The sequence below is a fragment of the Capra hircus genome, chromosome 3 (assembly GCF_001704415.2).
Source record: "Capra hircus breed San Clemente chromosome 3, ASM170441v1, whole genome shotgun sequence".
Classification (NCBI taxonomy): Eukaryota; Metazoa; Chordata; class Mammalia; order Artiodactyla; family Bovidae; genus Capra; species Capra hircus.
Window position 1 is genome coordinate 107330256 of NC_030810.1, and position 25391 is coordinate 107355646.

At 40.4% G+C, this 25391-nt stretch overlaps 1 protein-coding gene across 1 annotated transcript in view; it reads right to left on the reverse strand.

Annotated features, from left to right (window-relative positions):
- Window positions 23436-25391, reverse strand: part of FCRL3 (Fc receptor like 3) — a 60971-nt gene continuing 59015 nt past the window's right edge. The window contains exons 14-15 of the mRNA XM_013976235.2: window positions 24036-24067; window positions 23436-23945 (exon numbers count right to left, since the gene is read on the reverse strand). Coding sequence (XP_013831689.2) covers window positions 23802-23945; window positions 24036-24067 — 176 coding nt within the window. The 3' untranslated portion in view covers window positions 23436-23801. The remainder of the gene's footprint in view (window positions 23946-24035; window positions 24068-25391) is intronic.

Sequence of the window (25391 nt, forward strand, 5' to 3'; positions counted from 1 at the left end):
TCACTGCTAGTGCCCATCATTGTCCATTTAGCAGCATCCATCACTGCTGGACACTTTCAAGATGCCCCTCCTGGTAGTGGAGCCTATGGCTGATTGATCTTGAGATGTCCTGGGACACAGAACCTGGAAGAAGTGTGAGAGATACTCAGGAGAGCCATCTGTTCAGGAGCAGGTGACCACCTCTCTCCTTGACCCAAAGCCTCTTTTTCTTTTCCTCCCCCTATTCTCATTCCAGGTCTACCACTGCCTTTGCCTTGTCAACTAAAAAAATATAGTCACAACCTAAAAGGAGAGAGTTGTTTTATTTGGTAGGAATGTTTAGTTAGGACTCTGAGCCAGGGAGCCATCATCTCAGTAGCTCTGAGAAAACTGCTCCAAGGAGGTGGGAGTGGGAATCAGGTTATATACAAGTTTGCGACAAAGGGAGCAGTCTGAACACCCAAGATCAGCTATTAAGAAATTCAGCATTCTGTGTATGGGAAGATGCAAGCCTCTGGGCTCACAGGATTCATTCCTTTCATATGCACCTCAGCTATCTGGGGCCAAATTCTGTTTCCTTATTCACCTTAAGGAGTGGCAAGTGTGGCAGATGGGCTGCTTCCGGCCATGCCCAACCCCCCCACCCCCACCCCCAACTCCTCAGCAATCACCACTGAGGGTGAGGGTACAGTTTTTGGAGTCTTCATTCACTTTTGGAGGCCATAAATCACTTGTTGTGAAATTTCTTGTTTCTTGTTTGTTGATATGGCAGGAGATATTTCCATTTCATGGCAAATTAATGGGGAAACAATGGAAACAGTGAAAGACTTATTTTGGGGGGCTCCAAAATCACTGCAGATGGTGATTACAGCCATGAAATTAAAAACACTTACTCCTTGGAAGCAAAGCTATGACCAAACTAGACAGCATGTTAAAAAGCAGAGACATTACTTTGTCAACAAAGGACCATCTAGTCAAAGCTATGGTTTTTCCAGTGGTCATGTATGGATGTGAGAGTTGGACGAAGAAAGCTGAGCGCCAGAGAATTCATGGTTTTGTATTGTGGTGTTCGAGAAGACTCTTGAGAGTCCCTTGGACTGCAAGGATATCCAACCAGTCCATTTTAAAGGAAATCAGTAATGAATATTCATTGGAAGGACTGAAGCTGAAGCTGAAGCTCCAATACTTTGGCCACCTGATGCAAAGAACTGACTCATTTGAAAAGACCCTGATGCTGCGAAAGATTAAAGGCGGGAGAAGGGGGATGGCAGAGGATGAGATGATTGGATGGCATTGCCAACTCGATGGACATGAGTTTGAGTAAACTCTGGGACTTGGTGATGGGCAGGGAACCCTGGTATGCTGTGGTCCATGGTGTCACAGTGAGTCAGACACGACTGAGCAACTGAACTGGACTGAGCTGATTTCCATTTCATACCTTCTAAACTGAAAGTATTCATTCCTTTTTTGAAAGTAACAAATTGAATTGTCTATTAGGAAGGACTTAGCCTACAGAAACACATAAAGTCGTGTTTATTCTGAAGGAGTCTTTTGGGCCTAGAAAGGAAAACAACAGTTTCAAAGGCCCTTGCTGAATCATCTAACTTCAGAGAAAACAAAACAGAACTTTAGGTGCCCCCCTGATGCTCCAGGCCGGTTGCATCTATCTGGGAGTTATCATCCCCTGTCCAGAAACCTTCCACCCCACTACACCTGCACAGAAGACTTACCACCCCCTGCCCAACTACAAATGCCATCTCAACTAAAGAATACCCAAAACATCCTGCCTGATTAATGTTTCCCTTATCGCTTCCACAAACCTCCCTATAAATTTGGAGCCTCCCTGATCCCTCTCAGCACTCAGCCTGGCCGTTAGGCTGACTGTCGCCCCTCCTTGCCTGAATAAAGGTAACCTACTCCTATTGAGTAGGTCGTCCTATTGAGGTCGTCTTTCCTCTTTCTGCCTCGGCTCGAACTATACCTTATATATTCTTCCTAGAATTACAGAGGGTTTGCTATTTAGGAACCCAAAGGCCTTTGTCCTCCTGGGGGTGGAGGTGGCAGTTCCCCCAACTGTCCCCACACCCCTACCCTGCATACACATTCACCCAAATATACTCAGCAAGTATGACCAAGGACATACTTCACTTCTTGTCACTTTCTTGCTAAAAAAAAAAAGTCTAGGACTTCACAAGAATATAATACATATGAAATGATTTGAACATATAACAGCAGTTTGTACTGTTGACCTGGTACAAACTGGCCACCAGATACTTCTCCAGCAAAGATGGGTTTATTCGGAATCAGGAAAGAATTACAGTTCAGGGTCTGCAACCATGGTGAGTCACATGTAAGTCCCCATACCACAAGGGAAGGAGAATGCTTCTGCATGTAGAAAGGAAGCTGAGAGGGCTCCAGTAAACAGAGTCCAGGACTTCATTAGCTGCTGAGTCTTGCCAGAAGACTTCCTCCTTCTCTTCCTGATCAGGCTCCACTACCGTCACAGGGTGTGAGAGCTCCCCCTGCTGGTCTCCTAGCTCTAATTGCAATTCTTGTTCATTAACTTTACAGCGGAGATCTAAGCAGGCTTCTTGAATTTGGTAGCTGCTCTTTATGAGATATGAATATAGTTGTGACTACCTCAGATGAGATCTAAGCAGTCGTCTTGAATTTGATAGCTGCTCTTCATGAGATATGAATATAGTTGTAACTACCTCAGATGAGGTCTCTATTCCTTTCTGACTCTGTTTATTGTATTGTTCAGTGGTGAGGAGTGGGACGAAGGAAAGATTTTAAAGGTCTGAAAAGGCCTTCATTACGCAGTCTTGCTGAAATTTCAAATATAGTAACAATAATAAACAGAATCATCATCACCTCCATCATCATAAGAGCTAATAATTATTAAGCCCCTATTCAGTGCCACTCATTGTGCCAAGTAGCTCATGGTCTCCTCCCAAAGCTATAAGTTAGATGATATCATCACACCCATTTCAGGACATTGCCAGAGTCAAAGCCAAATTATTGCAACTTGCACCACCCCTTATCACCAAAGAAGAGGCAAAATGTTTGGTACATTTTTGTGTTTATTTTGGAGGCACTGTCTTTCACATTTAAGTATGCTCCTCTGACCCAGTCACTGAGTAGCCCAAACGACTGTCGGTTCTGAGGGAGGCCCAGGGCAAGAGGCCACTCAACTGTGTGAGGGGTATGATCCAGAAGATCTGATGTTGCCTGAAGTGACTGTAGCAAATAAGAATGCTGCATGGGGCATCTGAAGAGCCAGGAAAGGAGAATTACAACACAGGATCCTAAGAGTTTAGAGCAACACTATATACCCTCTTCTGGAGATAGCTCTTCAGGTAACTCTTCTTCTTTTGAGAAGTAGCATCAAAGCTGTTACATGGTCTTACTGGAAATCAAATGGTTAACTGTGGGACAGCAAATGACCACACAATCTGAACTTCTCCTCATGAACTGAAAGTGAAACTGTTAGTCATTCAGTTGTGTCGGACTCTTTGTGACCCCATGGACTGTAGCCCATCAGGCTCCTCTGCCCATGGAGTTTTCCAGGGAAGAATGTTAGAGTTGGTTGCCATTTTCTACTCCAGAGGATCTTCCCGACCCAGGGATCAAAGCTGGATCTCCGGCATTGCAGGCAGTTTCTTTACCATCTGAGCCACCTGATGTTGGATAATCATAGTGTGTATCCTTAAGAGAAAAAAAAAAAAAAAGACTGGATTCAAGCAGACATAAATAGGTTGTATGAGCAGGTAGCTCAGGTTGCTATGGCAGCAACTTTTGCCTCATTTCCTCCTCTCTCTGGGTCCACACCTACAGCTTCATGTTGAGTTCCTTATAACTAATTAACTAAAGAAGAAAAACTAGTGTCTGTTTCATGATGACTTTGTACAAAATGCTGAAATTAATTGGAAATGAACCACTATAGTATTACAACCCCAGCTAGGATTGTTCTTGAAAGAAAATGATGAAGGGAATCCTTCCAAGGGGCAGAACTTCAAGCATTATATATAGTCGTCTTCTCAGTCAGTCTGATTTTAAACCAAATGAATTCTGATTGATTTATCCTTACAGTTGAGGCTCAAGAGCTCCCCTCCATGGGGCGGGAAGTGCAGTTTTTAGCTAGGGAGATAGAATCAGCCCTGGAGATGAGACACAGTTACAGTTTCCAGAGTAAAATTCTGGGTAAGAAGCAAGCTGAGAGTTCTCTGCACCAGCAAACAGGGTGCACAACAAGACTCCCACTGTCCTTGAGGTTGTAAAGAAACTTACATACTAGCAGAGATGGCAGATGTTATACAAATAAATGATTATGTAAATAAGATAATTTCAGACTGTAGGGCTTTTTATGAAAGAAACAAAATAGAAATCAAAATATGTGGGCAAATAGACTGAAATAAGCAACAACAATAGCAACAAAAATAGCTACTATTTGAATGTTTAGTAAATTTCAGACATAGTTCCAAGCACTTTGAATATATTAACTCATTTAATCATCATAAAATCTTATGAGAAAATAAATTAATTCATTTTAATATGAGGAAACTTAAGAATAAGAAAGTGGAGTGTCTTGTCCAAGGACACAGGTCACTGGTGGAGGCATCTGCCTGGTTTCAGAGGCAGATTAGTTTCGAGGTTCCTGCAGCATCCTGATTTCTTATGCCAGTTTGTTTTCTAAAAGTAATTGTTTTTTTAAATAATAATTCCCCATTTCTATTTAAGGTCACATAACTTGATCCATGCTCCCTGATACCAAAAAAGTGCTGTCAATGTTTTATGACTAAAAGAGCAATTTCTACTTTCAGTAGATTGAAACTTGTGTGGAGAGCAAGGCTCTTCTCTTTACCATATTAGCATTAGTGTTAGGGAACTTTCTTTCCATCATGGATTGAAGGACAAAACATTGTAGGTTGAAATATTTAAGGCACCTGCTTGATCTGAAGCTGAAACTAAATGAAGGGTTGGATATTGAAAGCAGAGGTTGATCACAAGAATATTACTTTATTCTGGACATGGATCATAGATTTATCTATAAGATTCTCTTTGCTTTCAAGACCCCCTCAATTGCCAAACCCCTGGGAGACTGATGGCATAGACGATGCTCCATTAATAGCCCCCTGTATAACCTGTCCTTCCCTTTGAAGAGCTCTTACTTCCCCCTCATTAGCATTTCTCAGCGGGTAGGGTTGCCTTTTAGGGCAGACAGACAGACTCTGGTTGCACAGAATGACAGGCAGGCAATTAGAGTACAGATGAGTGCTCCCTCGGCCTCAAGTGATGGAAGCATACTCTTGCAGCATTAGAGAGAAGGGGCTTGGATATCTTGGATAGATATTTATGACTCTTCTTGTTTACTGACAAAGAGAGCTAACCTTTTCTGGAAATCATAAAGCAAGAACAGAAGTTGTAGATTTTTTTTTTTCTTCTTCTTCTTCCTGAAACTGTCAAAGAAAAGAAACCAGACATTTGCACAGAATTGCTCATTTTCCAATCTTTTCAATTTGCAAACTTTTGAGAACTTTCTCAGCAAACCTACTAACCACTACTTCTTCCTTTTGTGCTTACTTCCCTCTGTTCCTTTTTTACCCCTCACACCATATGTAAAGCAGTCTTGTCCTAGTTGAAGGGTTGAAGAAATAGCAGTTGTTAAACATTAATTATTCATCAGTAGAGAAGAGGGAACTTCCTTCAATCCAAGGGAGAGAGAGAGAAGAATTTACAATTGTCAGGGAAGGTAATTTGCAAATATGATTTCATCTATTAAAAGGACAGTACAGGGAGGAAACTAAAATGCCAAAGGGATCTGTGAGAGGCTATTGCATTGTAAGTTATAATCCTTGATATGAATGTGTTTTTATTCATGAACAAGTCACTGCTTTCGGTTTGCATATTAAGAGTATGTCCCCCTGTCAGTGCATAGCACAGGCAAAAGTGGATGCTTTAATATATATTCCACCATACTTGCTTTTGGAAAAATGAAGCTGTTCTCTAGATGGAATACCCAAAGATTATGGTTCTTTTAGGGCTTCCCAGGTGGTGTTAGTGGTAAAAAAATAAAATAAAATAAAAACACCTGCCAATGCAGGAGACGTAAGAGCTGCAGGTTTGATCCCTCAGTCAGGAAGACCTCCTGGAGGAGGGCATGGCAACCCACTCCAGTATTTTTGCCTGGAGAATCCCATGGGCAGAGGAACCTGGCAGACTACAGTCCATAGGTTCATAAAGAGTCAGATATGACTGAAGCAACTTAGCATGCCTATGGTTCTTTTAAAGAGTAACCCTTAGTCCATGATTCTGAAATTGTCCCTTGCTGTTAGGTTGTTTGCAGGCAGGAATCCCTGGCTTTAATTATTTCTGTCTGGCATCTAATTTCAGATTTTTGAGCATCATGACGCTACAAATGCTTAAAGAATGCAACTCAAGAAGTGGCTTGTCCTCTGTCTTGAGCATGGGTATTTCTTCTCCTCAGGCCAGGTTTTGGTTTCATGTTTAGAGATTTTAGAGAAGTTTCAGCAGATGTCCATGTCCTTTACACATGGCTAGAACAGACATTTTCATAAATGAATATATCTTTATATTCTACTAGATAACTTTGGCATATTAAAATATCATGGGCAAAAGTATAAGGCAAAAGACACACAATGAATACCTACATCATACATAATAAAGGATTACTATCTATCATTAGTTCATGGGGCCTCCCAGGGGGCTCTAGCGGTAAAGACCCCACCTGAAAGTAATCATATGGTTCACTAGAAAAAGAAGATTTCAATTTCTAGAAAGAAATATAAAAATATTATCACAAACTGGACTATAGGTTTAAAAAAAGTAGAATACCTCAAACACATGAAATGATATGCAACTTTGCTAATGACTAAATAAGCTGTAAGCAATCAAATATAACTTCTACTTTCATATATGTTAAAAAAAATACACTATCCAAAGTTGGAACTCATGTACATTTCTGGAAAAATAAAATATAAATTTGTATTGAATTAAGAACTTTAGTATTCTTTATATTCTTTTTCTTAATAATAATTTATTGTGAAAAAATAATCAGAGATGCAGACAGAAGTTATTACATTTGAAAATTTTTATAAGAGTAGAAAAAAAATCAAATATCCAAAATGGAAGAATGGTCATTAGAGTATATGTATATGGTGCAATACTATATAACTATTAAACTCATGTTTTAGAAGAGCATAAAAAATGTTGATATATGTTAAGGACTGAAGGAAAATGATATCAGAGGGAAACTTGGATCTTCAGGAAAAGTTAATAATATTGAAGTGGCAAATATCTGTAGAAAAATAGAAGATTACAATTTTCTATCTATTTAGAATATGTGTGGCTTCTTAAAACATAAATTACAACCATCACTTATGTGATTTTTTACATGTATGTAAGTACAGTACCTGTGACAAATATATCATAAATAATTAAAGCGCCAGGGATATAAAGATATCTATATGGTTTCAAACTTTCTACATTTTCTATGGAGAAGTTGAAAACTAATTTCAAGTAGATCAGGAAAGATTAAGAATGTGTATTGTAATCTCTAGATCAGCCTCCAAAAATAATACAGACATATAGCTAAAAAAACGATAAAATTACCATATTTAACATACTAAAATAAGATACTAAAAATATACAAATAATTCAAAAGAGGAAAAGGGGGAAATAAAGGAACAAAAAACAGTAGAGAAAAATTAGAAACAAAAATAAAATTAATAAATCCAGCTATATCAATAATTGTATGAAATGTTAGTGGTCTAAACACTAATGAAAGGAAAGAGATTATCTAAATAATTTAAAGAATAAGGCCCAACTATACATTGCTTACAAGAAACACACTTGGAATATAAAGATGCAAATAGATCAAAAGTATATGGATAGAAAAACATATATTATTCAAACAATCAGCATAAGAGAACTGGAGTGGTTACACTAATATTGGATAAAATAGACCTCAAGACAGATTATTAGAGACAGAATTTCAAAATGATAAAACAGACAATTTCAGGAAGCCATAATTATTAATGTGTATAGAGGCTGAAACTCCAATACTTTGTCTACCTCATGTGAAGAGTTGACTCATTGGAAAAGACCCTGATGCTGGGAGGGATTGGGAGCAGGAGGAGAAGGGACGACAGAGAATGAGATGGCTGGATGGCATCACCAACTCGATGGACATGAGTTTGGGTGAACCCCGGAAGTTGGTGATGGACAGGGAGGCCTGGCGTGCTGTGATTCACGGAGTCATAAAGAGTCGGACACGACTGAGCAACTGAACTGAACTGATACATCTAGTATGAGAGCCTCAAAATATGTGATGCAAAAATTGGCGGTAAAAATGGAAAAATTGGTAATTCCACAGTGGTAGTAGGAGATTTTAGCATTCTTTTCTCAACTCTTGAAAGAACATTAGACAAAAACTCAATAAAGATGCAGAAAATTTGAATACCACTCAACTTCCTCAACTTAATTGATATTTATAGGAGACTTCAAAGTTGCAGAATATATATTATTTTCAAGTGTACAGGGTATATTCACCTAGATAGACTATTTACTGGGTCATAAAATAAGTCCCAATAGGTCTGAAATGATTGGAATGCAGAACGTTATCCAATAACAGTGCAATTAAATCGGTATTGAAACCGTGTACAAACCACTGTGTCCTTGTCTTTTAAAGTAAAAGTCTGACTCAAGAGTTAATGACCAGGGAAAGGGAAACTGGTAAAAATTAGACTATAAACCCACCAAATAGCGCAATCAGTGAACTCTCAGTTCCCTGAAAAATATAGATAAAGGCCTGACAAGCATTCTTAAGTTATTGTTACAGGAAGCAGATATCTTTCAGATGAAAACTGCTGACCACAAGAACATAGACTGATTGAAACCAGAGGGTTGATGATGCTTGAAACTTCACCTTGATGCCAGCCAATCCAAGAATGGCCCATGAGCTGATCATGCCCTGCTCCTTGAGCACTAACTGCCCCTCACTATAGGGTGGCTCACACAACCTTGAGGGCATTAGCCCACTGTGGCCCCTTTTGCTTCTCAAAAGCTACCCTTTTCTACTTCACCCAGAACTCAGTCTCTGTATTTCTGTTTGGCACCAGGGAACAGGGGCCAAGTTTCAGCAACACTAGGACTAGTCAGGCGTGAAGAAAAAAACAAGATAATTGGCCAAGGGTAAACAAAGACCCGGAAGGACTGGACTATATAAAGTGATTTGAATCACCTCTTTACTGCACCCTTCACTCAGGATGCCCACACTCCTCTCCAAGTGTGTGTTTCTGCCTAGCTTCTGACTTAAATCAACTGCTTCTCTGAGTGCTCTCCCATGCATTCTGCTGTGTCTCTAATGATAAACTTTGTGCCTGTTTTTACAGTTTTCACCTCCTTGAAACAGTCTTGCTTTCAAGTGGGGGAAAGAATCAGAATCACTTTGTTTCTAGCCTCTAGCCCATGGAGGTCTAGTGGTTAGGTTAGTGGTTTTCAGACTCAGTATAGTTCAGTTCAGTTGCTCAGTCGTGTCCGACTCTTTGCAACCCCATGAACCGCAGCACACCAGGCCTCCCTGTCCATCACGAACTCCTGGAGTTCACCCAAACTCATGTCCATTGAGTCGGTAATGCCATCCGGCCATCTCATCCTCTGTCATCCCCTTCTCCTCCTGCCCCCAATCCCTCCCAACATCAGGGTCTTTTACAATGAGTCAACTCTTCGCATGAAGAAGCCAAAGTATTGGAGTTTCAGCTTTAGCAGCAGTCCTTCCAATGAACACTGAGGACTGATCTTGTTTAGGATGGACTGGTTGGATCTCTTTGCAGTCCAAGGGACTCTTAAGAGTCTTCTCCAACACCACAGTTCAAGCACCAATTCTTCGGCACTCAGCTTTCTTCACAGTCCAACTCTCACATCCATACATGACACCTAGATTCAATTCCTGGGGAGGGAACTAAGATCCCTCTTCAGGACCACTCACTGTTCTCCCTCCAAGATCACTACTGTACACAAAATAAGCAGAAGAATGAAATAATAATAAAAGAGTGAGTCAGCACTATAGAAGGCAGAAAAAAAAAGTCAGTCAATAAAAAGAAAATCTGATTCTTTGAAAAGATCAGCAAAATTTAGAAACTTCCTGCTAAACAGATCAAGAAAAAAAGAAAACAGATACACCAACAATATCAGGAATGAGAGCCTAGCACTACAAATATTTGCAGTAAAAAGATAATAAAATATTATATAAAATGGTATGCTAACAAATTTGACAATCAAATGAAATGAGCAAATTCCTTGAAAAATACACATTGCCAAAATAGTCACCAAAAGAAAAAAAAAAGTGTGAATAGTCCTTTGTGTATTAAGAACTTAAATTTCTTATATATTAAAAAAAAAAAGTTTCTTCACAAAGAAAAATCCAGATTCAAGCAGCTTCTTCTGATGTGTTCTATTAAATATCTTTAAGGAAAAATAATCAGTCTCACACAAACTCTTTCAGATAGGTAGATATATGATAACAATGAAACAAAGTAGTGCAGAAGTAGGCCCACATTTACATGGCCAATTGATTATTGACAGAGTTGACAAGGTGATCCAATGAGAAAAAGTTAGGTTTTTTCCCTTCAGGAAATGATGGTGAAACAATTGGATATCTGTATGGGAAAAAAAAAAGTAACATCAACTTTCAATTAATTATGCATACAAAAGTTAACCTGAAATGCATTATATTTCTAAACACAAGAGCTAAAACTATTAAATTTCTTAAAAAACAATATAGGAGAAAATCTTCATAACATCCAGTTAGGCAAATTGTTTTAAAACAGGATACACAAAATATGAATCATAAGAGAAAAAATTGATAAATAATTTTCATCAAATTTAAGATGATTGCTCTTTGGAAGATACAGCTAAGAAACTGTCAAGGCAAGTCGCATATCAGGAGAAAATATTTGCTAAGCATGTATCTGATGAAGGTGTACATATCCCAAGTAAGTAAAGAATTCAGCACCCCAGTAATAAGAAGACAAAGAACTCAAATTATAAAGAGGCAAAAGAAAGCTTGTTCAGTGCATAGTCCTGGAACAAGTGTGTATGCACAGGAAGAAAATGAACATTTTTTCCTCATACTATACACACAAAAATTTTCACTCTAAATGGCTCCTAGGCTTATATGTAAGAGTTAAAACTATAACATTTCTAGAAAAAGAAATAGGAAGGAATCTTTTGATTTCAGGGTATATGTTCTTGTATAAAAACACAAAGCTTGCCAATAAAATGAGAAAGTTGATTAACTAAAATCTATCAAAACGAACAAACAAAAATCTTCTCTTCAAAGACACCATTAAGAAAATGAAGGGAAGGCTATAGACATGGAGAAAACATTTGCAACACATAAATTAGACCAGGAAATTAACAACAACAACAACAACAAAAAAAAAAACACTTTCAACTCAATAATAAGAAAATCCAACAAAGACAAGGTAAAATGTATGAATAGACACTTCCAAAAAGAAGATCTACAAACTGTTGAAAGGGAATTGAGAAGACAGTCAATATCATTGACTATTGAGAAAATCAAATCACAGTGAAATCTTTCTCAATCTTTCCCAGCATCAGGGTCTTTTCGAATGAGTCAGTTCTCTGCATCAGGTGGCCAAAGTATTGGAGTTTTAGCTTTAGCATCATCCCTTACAATGAACACCCAGAACTGATTTGCTTAGGGATGGACTGGTTGGATCTCCTTGCAGTCCAAGGGACTCTCAAGAGTCTTCTCCAACACCACAATTCAATAGCATCAATTCTTCAGCCCTCAGCTTTCCTTATAGTCCAACTCTCACATCCATACATGACTACTAAAAACCACAGCCTTGACTAGATGGACCTTTGATGACAAAGTAATGTCTTTGCTTTTTAGTATGCTGTCTAGGTTGGTCATAGCTTTTCTTCCAAAGAGTGAGTGTCTTTTACTTTCATGATGGCAGTCACCATCTACAGTGATCTTGGAGCCCAGGAAAATAAACTCTGCCACTGTTTCTACTGTTTCCCCATCTATTTGCCATGAAGTGATGGGACTAGATGCCAAGATCTTAGTTTTCTGAATGTTGAGCTTTAAGCAAACTTTTTCACTCTCCTCTCTCACTTTCATCAAGAGGCTCTTCAGTTCTTCTTTGCCTTGTGCCAGGAAGAAGGTGTCATCTGCATATCTGAGGTTATTGATATTCCTCCCAGCAATCTTGATTCCAGCTTGTGCTTCATCCAGCCCAGCGTTTCTCACGATGTACTCTGCATATAAGTTAAATAAGCAGGGTGACAATATACAGCCTTGACATACTCCTTCTTCTATTTGGAACCTGTCGGTTGTTCCATGTCCAGTTCTAACTGTTGCTTCCTGACCTGCATACAGATTTCTCAAGAGGCAGGTCAGGTGGGCTGGTATTCCCATCTCTTTCAGAATTTTCCACAGTTTGTTGTAATCCACACAGTCAAAGGCTTTGTTGTAGTCAGTAAAGCAGAAATAGGTGTTGTCTGGAACTCTCTTGCTTTTTCGATGATCCAGCAGATGTTGGCAGTTTGATCTCTGGTTCCTCTACCTATTCTAAAACCGGCTTGAATATCTTGAAGTTCATGGTTCACATATTGTTGAAGCCTGGCTTGGAGAATTTTGAGCATTATTTTGCAAGCATATAAGATGAGTGCAATTGTGTGGTAGTTTGAGCATTCTTTGGCATTGCCTTTCTTTGGGATTGGAATGAAAACTGACCTTTTCCAGTCCTGTGGCTACTGCTGAGTTTTCCAAATTTGTTGGCATATTGAATGCAGCACTTTCACAGCATCATATGTTAGGATTTGAAATAGCTTAGCTGGAATTCCATCACCTCCACTACCTTTGTTCAAAGTGATGCTTCCTAAGGCCCACTTGATTTCACATTCCAGGATATCTGTCTCTAGGTGAGTGTGAGTGATCACACCATTGTGATTATCTGGGTCATGAAGATCTTTTTTGTACGGTTCTTCTGTGTATTCTTACACCTCTTCTTAATATCTTCTGCTTCTGTTAGGTCCATACCATTTCTGTCCTTTATTGTGCCCATCTTTGCATGAAATGTTCCCTTGGTATCTCTAATTTTCTTGAAGAGATCTCTAGTATTTTCCATTCTATTGTTTTCCCCTATTTCTTTGCACTGATCACTGAGGAAGGCTTTCTTCCCTCCTGGCTATTCTTTGGAACTCTGCATTCAAGTGAGTATATCTTTCCTTTTCTCCTTTGCTTCTCTTCATTTCACAGCTATTTTTAAGTCTTCTTATGACTTTTTGCATTTCTTTTTCTTGGGGATGGTCTTGATGCCTGTTTCCTGTTAATGTCATATACTCCATCTATGGTTCATCAGGCACTCTGTCTATCAGATCTAATCCCTTAAATCTATTTCTCACTCCCACTGTATAATTTTAAGGGGTTTGATTTAGGTTATACCTGAATGGTCTAGTGGTTTTCCCTACTTTCCTCAATTTAAGTCTAAATTTGGCAATTAGGACTTCATGATCTGAGCCACAGTCAGCTCCTGGTCTTGTTTTTGCTGTTTAGAGCTTCTCCATTTTTGGCTGAAAAGAATATAATCAATCTGATTTCAGTGTTGACCATCTGGTGATGTCCATGAGTAGAGTCTTCTCTTGTGTTGTTGGAAGAGGGTATTTGCTATGACCAGTTCGTTCTCTTGGCAAAACTCCATTAGTCTTTGCCCTGCTTCACTCTGTACTCCAAGGCCAAATTTGCCTGTTACTCCAGGTGTTTCTAAACTTTCTACTTTTGCATTCCAGTCTGCTATAATGAAGAGGACATCTTTTTGGGGTGTTAGTTCTAGAAGGTCTTGTACGTCTTCATAGAACCATTCAATTTCAGCTTCTTCAGCATTATTGATCAGGGCATATACTTGGATTACCGTTATATTGAATGGTTTGCCTTGGAAATGAAGAGAGATCATTCTGTCGTTTTTGAGATTGCATCCAAGTACTGCTTTTTGGACTGTTCTGTTGACTATGATGGCTACTCCATTTCTTCTAAGGGATTCCTGCCCACAGTAGTAGATACAGTGGTCGTCTGAGTTAAATTCACCCTTTCCAGTCCATTTTAGTTCACTGATTCCTAGAATGTCGATGTTCACTCTTGCCATCTCCTGTTTGACCACTTCCAATTTACTTGATTCATGGACCTAACATTCCAGGTTCCTATGCAATATTGTTCTTTACAGCATCGGACTTTACTTCCATCACCATCACATCCAAAACTGGGTGTTGTTTTTGCTTTGACTGTCTCTTCATTCTTTCTGGAGTTATGTCTCTGCTGATCTCCAGTAGCATATTGGGAACCTACAGACCTGGGGAGTTCATCTTTCAATGTCCTATCTTTTTGCCTTTTCATACTCTTCATGGGGTTCTCAAGGCCAGAATAATGAGGCAGTTTGCCATTCCCTTCTCCAGTGGACCACATTTTGTCAAAACTCTCCACCATGACCTGTCTGTCTTGGGTGGCCCTACATGGCATGGCTCATAGTTTCATTGAGTTAGACAAAGCTGTGGTCCATGTGATTAGATTGGTTAGTTTTCTGTGATTGTGGTTTTCAGTCTGTCTGCCCTCTGATGAAGAAGGATAAAAGACTCTTGGAAGCTTCCTGATGGGAGAGACTGACTGAGGGGGAAACTGGGTCTTATTCTGATGGGTGGGGCTATGCTCTGTAAATCTTTAATTCAATTTTCTATTTATGGGTGGAGCTGTGTTCCCTCCCTGTTATTTACCTGGCCAAACTATGCTGGAGGTGATGAAGATGATGGTGACCTCCTTCAAAAGATTTCATGCATGAACTTCTACACTCAATGCCCCCAATCCTGCAGCAGGCCACCACTCACTCACGCCTCCACTGGAGACTCCTGGACAGTCACAGGCAAGTCAGGGCCAGTCTCTTGTGAGGTCACTGCTCCTTTCTCCTGGGTCCTAGTGCACGCAAGGTTTTGTTTGTGCTCTCCAAGAGTCTATTTCCCAGTCCTGTGTAAGTTCTGCACTCAATATGCCAAGAAATTTGGAAAACTCAGCAGTGGCCACAGGACTGGAAAAGGTCAGTTTTCATTCCAATCCCAAAGAAAGGCAATGCCAAAGAATGCTCAAACTACTGCACAGTTGCACTTATCTCACATGCTAGTAAAGTAATGCTCAAAATTCTCCAAGCCAGGCTTCAGCAATACGTGAACCATGAAGTTCCTGATGTTCAAGCTGGTTTTAGAAAAGGCAGAGGAACCAGAGATCAAATTGTCAACATCCACTGGATCATGGAAAAAGCAAGAGAGTTCTAGAAAAAACATCTATTTCTGCTTTATTGACTATGCTAAAGCCTTTGACTATGTGGATCACAAGAAACTGTGGAAAATTCTGAAAGAGATGGGAATATCAGACCACGTGACCTGCCTCATGAGAAATCTGTATGCAGGCCAGGAAGCAACAGTTAGAAGTGGACATGGAACAACAGACTGGTTCCAAGTAGGAAAAGGAGTACGTCAAGGCTGTATATTGTCACCCTGCTTATTTAACTTATATGCAGAGTACATCATGAGAAACGCTGGACTGGAAGAAACACAAGCTGGAATCAAGATTGCTGGGAGAAATATCAATAACCTCAGATATGCAGATGACACCACCCTTATGGCAGAAAGTGAAGAGGAACTCAAAAGCCTCTTGATGAAAGTGACAGAGGAGAGTGAAAAAGTTTGCTTAAAGCTCAACATTCAGAAAACAAAGATCATGGCATCCGGTCCCATCACTTCATGGGAAATAGATGGGGAAACAGTGGAAGCAGTGCCAGACAATTTTTGGGGGCTCCAAAATCACTGCAGATGGTGATTGCAGCCATGAAATTAAAAGACGCTTACAATTTTCTGGAAGTTTGAGGAGGATAGGTGTTAGCTCTTCTCGAAATTTTTGGTAGAATTCAGCTGTGAAGCCGTCTGGACCTCATCACAGCACTGTTTATAATAGCCAGGACATGGAAACAACCTAGATGTCCATCAGCAGATGAATGGATAAGAAAGCTGTGGTACATATACACAATGGAGTATTACTCAGCCGTTAAAAAGAACTCATTTGAATCAGTTCTGATGAGATGGACGAAACTGGAGCCAATTATACAGAGTGAAGTAAGCCAGAAAGAAAAACACCAATACAGTATACTAACACATATATATGGAATTTAGGAAGATGGCAATGACGACCCTGTATGCAAGACAGGAAAAAAGACACAGATGTGTATAACGGACTTTTGGACTCAGAGGGAGAGGGAGAGGGTGGGATGATTTGGGAGAATGGCATTCTAACATGTATACTATCATGTAAGAATTGAATCGCCAGTCTATGTCTGACGCAGGGTGCAGCATGCCTGGGGCTGGTGCATGGGGATGACCCAGAGAGATGTTGTGGGGAGGGAGGTGGGAGGGGGGTTCATGTTTGGGAACGCATGTAAGAATTAAAGATTTTAAAATTTAAAAAATAAATTAAAAAAATTAAAAAATAAATAAAAAATAAAAGACGCTTACTCCTTGGAAGAAAAGTTATGACCAACCTAGATAGCATATTCAAAAACAGAGACATTACTTTGCTGACTAAGATCCATCTAGTCAAGTCTATGGTTTTTCCAGTAGTCATGTATGGAAGGGAGAGTTGAAATGTGAAGAAGGCTGAGCGCCAAAGAATTGATGGTTTTGAACTGAGAAGACTCTTGAGAGTCCCTTGGACTGCAAGGAGATCCAACCAGTCCATTCTGAAGGAGATCAGCCCTGGGATTTCTTTAGAAGTTATGAAGCTAAAGCTGAAACTCCAGTACTTTGGCCACCTCATGTGAAGAGTTGACTCATTGGAAAAGACTCTGATGCTGGGAGGGATTGGGGGCAGTAGGAGAAGGGGACGACCGAGGATGAGATGGCTGGATGGCATCACTGACTCGATGGACGTGAGTCTGAGTGAACTCCAGGAGTTGGTGATGGACAGGGAGGCCTAGCGTGCTGCAATTCATGGGGTCGCAAAGAGTCGGACACGACTGAGCGACTGAACTGAACTGAACTGTGTAAGTTCTGGCAGCTCTATGGTGGGGTTAATGGCGACCTCCTCCAAGAGGGCTTATGCTATACCCAGGTCTGCTGTGCGGAGAGCCCCCATCCCTGTGGCAGTCCACTGCTGACCTGTACCTCCACATGAGATGCTCAAACACCGTTCTATCTCAGTCTCTGTGGGGTCCTTAGAGCAACCAAAATTAAAGACGGAAAATACCAAGTGTTGGCAAGGATGTCAAGCACTTTAACTATCAAGCACTGTTTTGTGGGGTGTAAAATGGTACAGTCATTTTGGAAAAGAGTGTTGCACCCTCCTAAAATGTTAAGCATCAATCTACTATGTGACCCAGCAATTACACTCCAAAGTGTATACAAAGAAGCAATGAAAACATATGTCCATACAAAGAACTGTACATGAATTTTCATAGCAAAGGAAACAATCCAAATGTCCATTAAGAGGTAAATGGATAATCAAAAGTGGTATATCTGGATAATGGAATATTTATTCAGCAATAAAATATATACACTATGAATACATGAAACAATGTGAATGAATATCAAAATCTTTCTGCTTGGCAAAGGAAGCCAGGCACAAAAGAGTGTGTACTCTATGATTCTATCTGTAAAAACCTTAGAGTTTTTACAGTGACAGAAAGCGTATCAGTGATTATATAAGATAAAGGTGGAGGGAAATAACTATTGCTTAGGAGATAAGGAAACTCTGGAGGTGATGGAGATATTTGGGATCTTGATTGTGGTAGTGGTTTCACCAATGTGTATATTTATCAAAATTCATCAAATTGTACACTTTAAATAGGTGCAACTTACTGTACATAAATTATTCAATTATTTATGAGCAAATAAAATAAATGTAAAGAAAGATATTATAATAACATCTTTAATCCTAATGCCTCAACTGTTACCTTTTGACCAAAAGTTAAAGTGTTAGTTACTCAGTGGTGTCCTATTCTTTGTAACCCCATAGACTGTAGCCCACCAGGACCCTCTGTCCAGGGGATTCTCTGGGCAAGAATACTGGAGTGGATAGCCATTCCTTTCTCCAGAAGACCTTCCCAACCCAAGGATTGAAGTTGGGTCTCCTGCATTGCAGTCAGATTCTTTACCAACTAGTTGGAAACAAAATTTCCTCATGAATCTTCTCCCAAATATTCCTTAGACTCTCCCTGACTACTTACAGATACTCTATCTGCCTTCCATTTGAAAACTTGTATAAGGGGAAGAAGGTCTTCCATACACTTGAAACTATTCTATGGGCTTAGATCCCCTCTGATGTCTCTCTTTCTTGTTGGCATTTCCTGATTCTCTTCATCTTAGATATTGCTGTCCTTGGTGCTACTTATGCTTCTGGCTTGCACTTCTGCAGAATGACTCTTTACTATCCATGGGAAGCTACTTCAACCCTGTCTTTCACCCTCAGGAATTTTTTTCTCTATTAAGTCAATAGAGAAAACCTGGCTTTTGTCACCACTTACCAGGGTCCAGCCCTGGTTGGGTCCAGCCCTGGTTGCATCCAGGGTATCCAAAGTGTGGATGGTGAGGTGAGGGAGATATATAGATATAGAGAGAGATAAGGAAAGAATTTGGAGTTAAGAGAATAGAGGAGAGAAAAGAGGCTGATATTCCTTGGTTTACACAGAAAGCCAATAAAGCCTCAGACAAGAGACTTGCTCTGTTCACGTAGGCCTCAGGTGCCCTCTCAAATAGTGGAAGGTGCCCCACCTTGGGCACCTTCTCGAGTGGGTCTTAGAAGCCCAGGCAATAAAGTGAACTCAGAGGGACCCTGCACTCCAAGGAATTAGCCTGAAAGAGAGATAAAGAGAGAAAGAAAGTACGACATGGGAAGGCCAAGCTTGTGCAAGACCCGTAACTTTATTTTCAAAAGGAGCTTATATACCCTAAGTTTTACATAATGGAAGATGCAGAGTCATGCAGGGGCAGCAGTCCTGACCCTTATCAATACCAGGCTTTCTTTCTGCATACCTTTCTGTATACAAAAGGTCTCAGCTGATTTACATTATCTTCTAGCCAAGAGGCCTGTTAACATTTTATGGCTCTTTTCCTTGATAAATGTTAATCAACCAGAAAACTCATTTTCCTTTGAAGTGTTTTTTCTTAATCTGCATCACCCTCAAAGTACTAAATAAAGTTACATTCCTATAGAACAAAGTTGCAGTGGGTTATAACAAAAAAAGTACTTAACTCAAAGATCTAATGTTGCTAATGCCAGGGCTACTACCTGTTTTTTCTATATACCAACTATATCAACAAATAAAAGATATGAAAACTTGGCAGCAAGTATTGGCTCAACAATGAAACCCTTAACCAGTTCTATTCTAATGATTTTTAACTCCTCGAAATGCTCTACATTCCTAGAATGTTTTAAGCTTCCTGTGCCTCTTGTGGTTGGGAGGCTGTAAACAATCACATGTGTAGTTGAAAAAGTCTGGATAAACCTGTCAGGGAAGTTAGAAAGCTATCAGAGGGGTTTGAATTGAAACACTCCAATTACATGCCCAGGAGACTTATAAACTAGAGCTCTAAGTTAATTTTCTTCTGAGAAAGGTGGTCAGGGACAGTCCCCCATTGGTAACAGAGGAGTTGGTGAAAAATAGGAGGACAGGCAGATTCTGGTTTTGGGGTAGATGCTCAAGTAGGGCCAGGGGGTCCCTCGAGTCCTGACTCGCCTTTGCCTGTCAGGCCTCTTCCTCATGACCTTTGTCATGGGTGGGATCTCCTGTGCTGGCTCCCAGCAACCACTCTTAGATGGGCTTCCACAGCTGGATCTAGTGGCATGTTCCCTTTTCCCTGTATATTTTTATTCATTCTGGAACTCAGAGTGGGGAGACACTTGGAGCAAAATTTAGGCTCAGAAGCAGACCTGGATTCCCTGCTCTCGCTAAAGGCCAGGCATACATTATTATGGATTGCATATTGTACCTATTAACACAGAACAAGACATGTTAAGTCCCTCTTTCATAATAAAAATATTTATTTCCTCTTTAAGGTGATCATTTTTTCCCTCAGTAAATGACCTTAGTGTCAGTCAGTTTAGCTGCTCAGCTGTGTCTGACTCTTTGAGACACCATGGACTACAGCATGCCAGGCTTCCCTGCCCATCACCTACTCCTGGAGCTTACTCAGACTCATGTCCATCAAGTCAATGATGCCATCCAACCGTCTCATCCTCTGTCATCCCCTTCTCCTCTTACTCTCTATCTTCCCCAGCATCAGGGTCTTTTCAAATGAGTCAGTACTTCACATCAGGTGGCCCAAGTATTGGAGTTTAAGCTTCAGCATCAGTCCTTCCAATGAGTATTCAGAACTGATTTCCTTTAGGATGACCTAAAGGACTCCAAGGGACTCTCAAGAGTCTTCTCCAACACCACAATTCAAAAGCATCAATTCTTCAGTGCTCAGCTTTCCTTATAGTCCAACTGTCACATTCATACATGACTACTGGAAAAACCATAGCTTCGATTAGACAGACCTTTGTTGGCAAAGTAATGTCTCTGCTTTTTAACATGCTGTCTAGCTGGTCATAGCTTTTCTTCCAAGGAACAAGTGTCTTTTAATTTCATGGCTGCCGTCACCATCTGCAGTGATTTTGGAACCCCCAAAAATGAAGTCTCTCACTGTTTCCATTGTTTCCCCACCTATTTGCCCTTAAGTGATAGAACTGGATGCCACGATCTTAGTTTTCTGAATGTTGAGCTTTAAGCCAGGTTTTTACTCTACTCTTTCACTTTCATCAAGAGGCTCTTTAGTTCTTCTTCACTTTCTGCCATAAGGGTGGAGTCATCTGCATATCTGAGGTTATTGATATCTCTCCCAGCAATCTTGATTCCAGGTTGTGTTTCATCCAGCCTGGCGTTTCACATGATATACTCTGCATATGTTAAATAAACAGGGTGACAATATACAGCCTTGACATACACCTTTCCCAGTTTAGAACCAGTCTGTTGTTCCATGTCCAGTTCTAATTGTTGCTTCTTGACCTGCATACAGGTTTCTCAGGAGTCAGGTCAGGTGGTCTGGTATTCCTATCTCTTTCAGAATTTTCCACAGTTTATTGTGATCCACACAGTCAACGGCTTTGGCATAGTCAATAAAGCAGAAATAGATATTTTCTGGAACTCTCTTGCTTTTTCAATGATCCAGTGGATGTTGGCAATTTGATCTCTGGCTCCTCTGCCTTGTCTAAATCCAGCTTGAACATCTGGAAGTTCACGGTTCATGTACTGTTGAAACCTGGCTTGGAGAATTTTGAGCTTTACTTTACTAGTGTGTGAGATGAGTGCTATTGTGTGGTAGTTTGATAATTCTTTGGCATTGCCTTTCTTTGGGACTGGAATGAAAAGTGATCTTTTTCCAGTCCTGTGGCCACTGCTGAGTTTTCCAAATTTGCTGGCATATTGAGTGCAACACTTTAGCAGCAGCATCTTGTAGGATTTGAAGTAGCTCAGCTGGAATTCCATCACCTCCACTACCTTTGTTCATAGTGATACTTCCTAGGCCTGCTTGACTTTGCATTCCAGGATGAATATGAAGATCCCCTTCTCCAGGGGCTCTTCCCAACCCAGGGATCCTGAATTGCAGGCGGATTCTTTACCAGCTAAGTCACAAGGGAAGCCCAATGATCCTTCTAGTTGAATTAATTAGTTGAGGATAAAAGCCTCAAGTCAGATTGTATTTTGATATATCTTATACTTTCTGATGTCTAAGCTTCTGACACCGGTGGTGGGGGGGTGGGTGGTAAGTATAAAACTTGAAACACACAATACTTTTATGCTTGAGTTGTTTTCAAGTTTACAAATTGTAGTTGCATTATTTATTCACAGTTATCAGCAATGCTTGGTGTAAAATCAACAATGCCCATAAATTGTATCAGTTGAGGTGCATCAGTCCTCAATGTCCTTCTAGCTTCTTTTCTTAAGTTCTGATTTTTTGTTTTCAGAGATAAAAAATATTTCAGTATAACACTAGGTAATAGAGGCTAGCAATTTGATTTATTCCTTTTCTGCCTCAGCAGGACTCATGAATAAAAGTGCTTCTGCCATTTTTTTCTGACATACTTAAAAAGATGTTTTATTCTTCATTGGTAGACACTGAAAGCCTGTCAGTCAATTGAGGAATTGATTAGGAGTCAGTGAGCAATGCAAAGGCTGTCCTCCTTTGAGCCTGCTAATTACCTTCCATGTCTACATACACTGCCAGCTCAGCTCAAGAGGGCTCCTGATTGACACTAAGCTTTTTCATCTGAGTCATGTGAATCACTGCCTCTAATGACTTTCCAAGACTGGTGTTGATGCTTCTGTAGACATCAAATAGTGGATGTTGAATAATTAAACAGTAAAATTGAGCTGCCACTGGTAGGAGGAATATATGGTCTTATGAGAGAGGAAGTGTCTTGAAGACTACAAATTCTGTGTGGGCTGGGATGTACAAACACTGTCACACACCAGCAACTATCTTATCTATGTATCTAACTAACTATTATCTATCTATCTATCATGATTATCATCCTCAATCATTTATCATCTATCTATGTATAAATCTGTGCTAGTCTGCTCTGGCTGTCACAACAAAATATCACAGACTTGGTGGCTTAAACATCAAAACTCTATTTTATCTTAGTTCTGGGAGCCCAAGATCAAGGTGCTGGCAAACTTGGCTTCTGCTGAGATCTGTCTTCCTGCCGCCTCTGGCTTTATAGGTGCCTGTCTTCTTGTTTGTCTACACATGGCCTTTCCTCTGTGTGCATGAAGAAAGACAGAGCAGGCTCTGTTGTCTCCTCTTCTCTTGCAAAGACACCTGTCCACTTCAGTTAACGGCCACCCTTAAAATCTCATTTAACTGTAATTACCTCCTAAAAGGTCCGATCTCCAAGAATGGTCACACTGAACTTTGAGAGAATACAATTGGTCCACAATACTATTTAGTCAAACAGTTTGGAAGTTCTTGCCCATTAAACTGGAGAAGGAAATGGCAACCCACTCCAGTATTCTTGCCTGGAGAATCCCAGGGACAGAGCATCCTGGTGGGCTGCTGTCTATGGGGTCTCACAGAGTTGGACAGCACTGAAGTGACTTAGCAGCAGCAGCAGCAGCAGCCCATTAAACAGAATAGGTTGTTTTTGAAAATCTTAACACTGTGTATATTTCATGAAGAAATAGTATATCAGTGGACAGAATAAAGCTTTTTGGTCATTTGCAGTGGGTAGCTGGAACAAAGCATGTGCACCAGAACATCATCAATGACACTATCAACAAAAATGGAAAGGGAAACAAGATGTTTAGAACAAACTGTTTATGTAGCGACAGTACCCTAGAAAATTTTAACCCCTCTCCAATCAACTTTTGATGATTGCATCCTTGTGATCCTGGCTAGACTGCTTTTCCCTGCTCTTTAACAGGCCCAGGAGCTGAAGGCCTACCTGCCTTGCCTTCACAAGTATCCCTACTGTGAAAACACTGCAGAATTTACTCAAATGCTGCTCCCTATGTTCCTAGAGAATACACAGACTTGGGCACAGAGGAAGTTGGCAGAACTTTCACACAGTCACATCCCCCATTGTCCAGTCTTTCGGGATGCTGAGCACTGCAGGGAAAGAAGAACTATGGTTGGAGATAACCAAGAGAGAGACACGCTGCTTCACAGGGTCTCTATGAGCCACTGTGGGTACAGAGCTAGCGGTCTAAGGCTGATAATATGCATGGAACATTCTCATAGTTTTCTACAGCATCTTCAAGGTCACTGTCTCCAACGCTGGCTTGCCCTGTGGAGTCATCTGGATATGCCTTCTTCAAATCTGAATAGATGACTGTGGGTTCCTAGTGGGAAGGGAAAAAGCACAAACAGTTAATACCAAAATATAAGTAAGGAAGAGCAGAGGGGAAAGAAAGCCAGGAAATGTGACTCACCTTATCTTCCCACTGTTTCCTTGGTGAATTTGCTGTTGAATTGGAAGAGGAAAGAAAACTATTAAACTGTGGGTAATATATTGTAACTTACAACATACTCACAATGCATTCTAAACCAATTTTTCCTCTGTTGACTCATTTCCTAACTGTCTCTTCTGGTGAATTCTTTCAAGCCCTCACAGACCAAGTATCCTATCCTCACACACACACAATAGAGCCTTTCCTCTGCCCTTAAAATGTCCAGAATGACTTTCCTGAAAATATCTTTCTTTCTCCACTGTTCATCACAACTACAGCAGAGAAGCCCTGCTATTTCCACCTCCCCACCTCTATTCAGCACTTCTATGGCTTCCAACAACACAAGAGATAACTCTACACATGGGCATCACCAGATGGTTATTATGGAAATCAGATTGATTATATTCTTTGCAGCTGAAGATGGAAACACACTATACAGTCTTCAAAAAGAAGACCTGGAGCTAACCGTGGCTCATATCAACAGCTGCTTATTGCAAAATTCAGGCTCAAATCGAAGGAAGTAGGGAAAACCACTCAGAGAAGGCAATGGCACCCCAGGCCAATACTCTTGCCTGGAAAATCCCATGAATGGAGGAGCCTGGAAGGCTGAAGTCCATGGGGTTGCTGAGGGTCGGACACAACTGAGCGACTTCACTTTCACTTTTCACTTCCATGCATTGGAGAAGGAAATGGCAACCCACTCCAATGTTCTTGCCTGGAGAATCCCGGGGATGGGGGAGCCTGGTGGGCTGCTGTCTATGGGGTCGCACAGAGTCGGACACGACTAAAGTGACTTAGCAGCAGCAGCAAGGAAAACCACTAGGCCATTCGTGTATGACCTAAATCAAATCCCTGTGATTACACAGTGAAGGTCATCAATAGATTCAAGGAACTAGATCTGGTAGACAGAGTGCCTGAAAAACTATGGATGGAGGTTTGTAACACTGTACAGGAGACAGTAACCAACACCATACCCAAGAAAAAGAAATGCAAGAGGCAAAGTGGTTGTCTGGGGAGGCCTTACAAATAGCTAAGAAAAAAAGAGAAATGAAAGCAAAGGAGAAAGGGACAGATATACTCAACTGAATACAGAGTTTCAGAGAATAGCAAGGAGAGATAAGAAGGCCTTCTAAAGTGAACAATGTAAAGAAATAAAGGGAAATAAGAGAATGGGGAAGACTAGCAATCTCTTTAAGAAAATTGGAGATACCTAGGGAACATTTCATGCCAAGACAGGCACAATAAAGGACAAAAATGGCAAGGACTTAACAGAAGCAGAAGAGATTAAGAAGAGGAAGCACTACACAGAATACACAGAACTGTGTGAAAAAGCTCTTA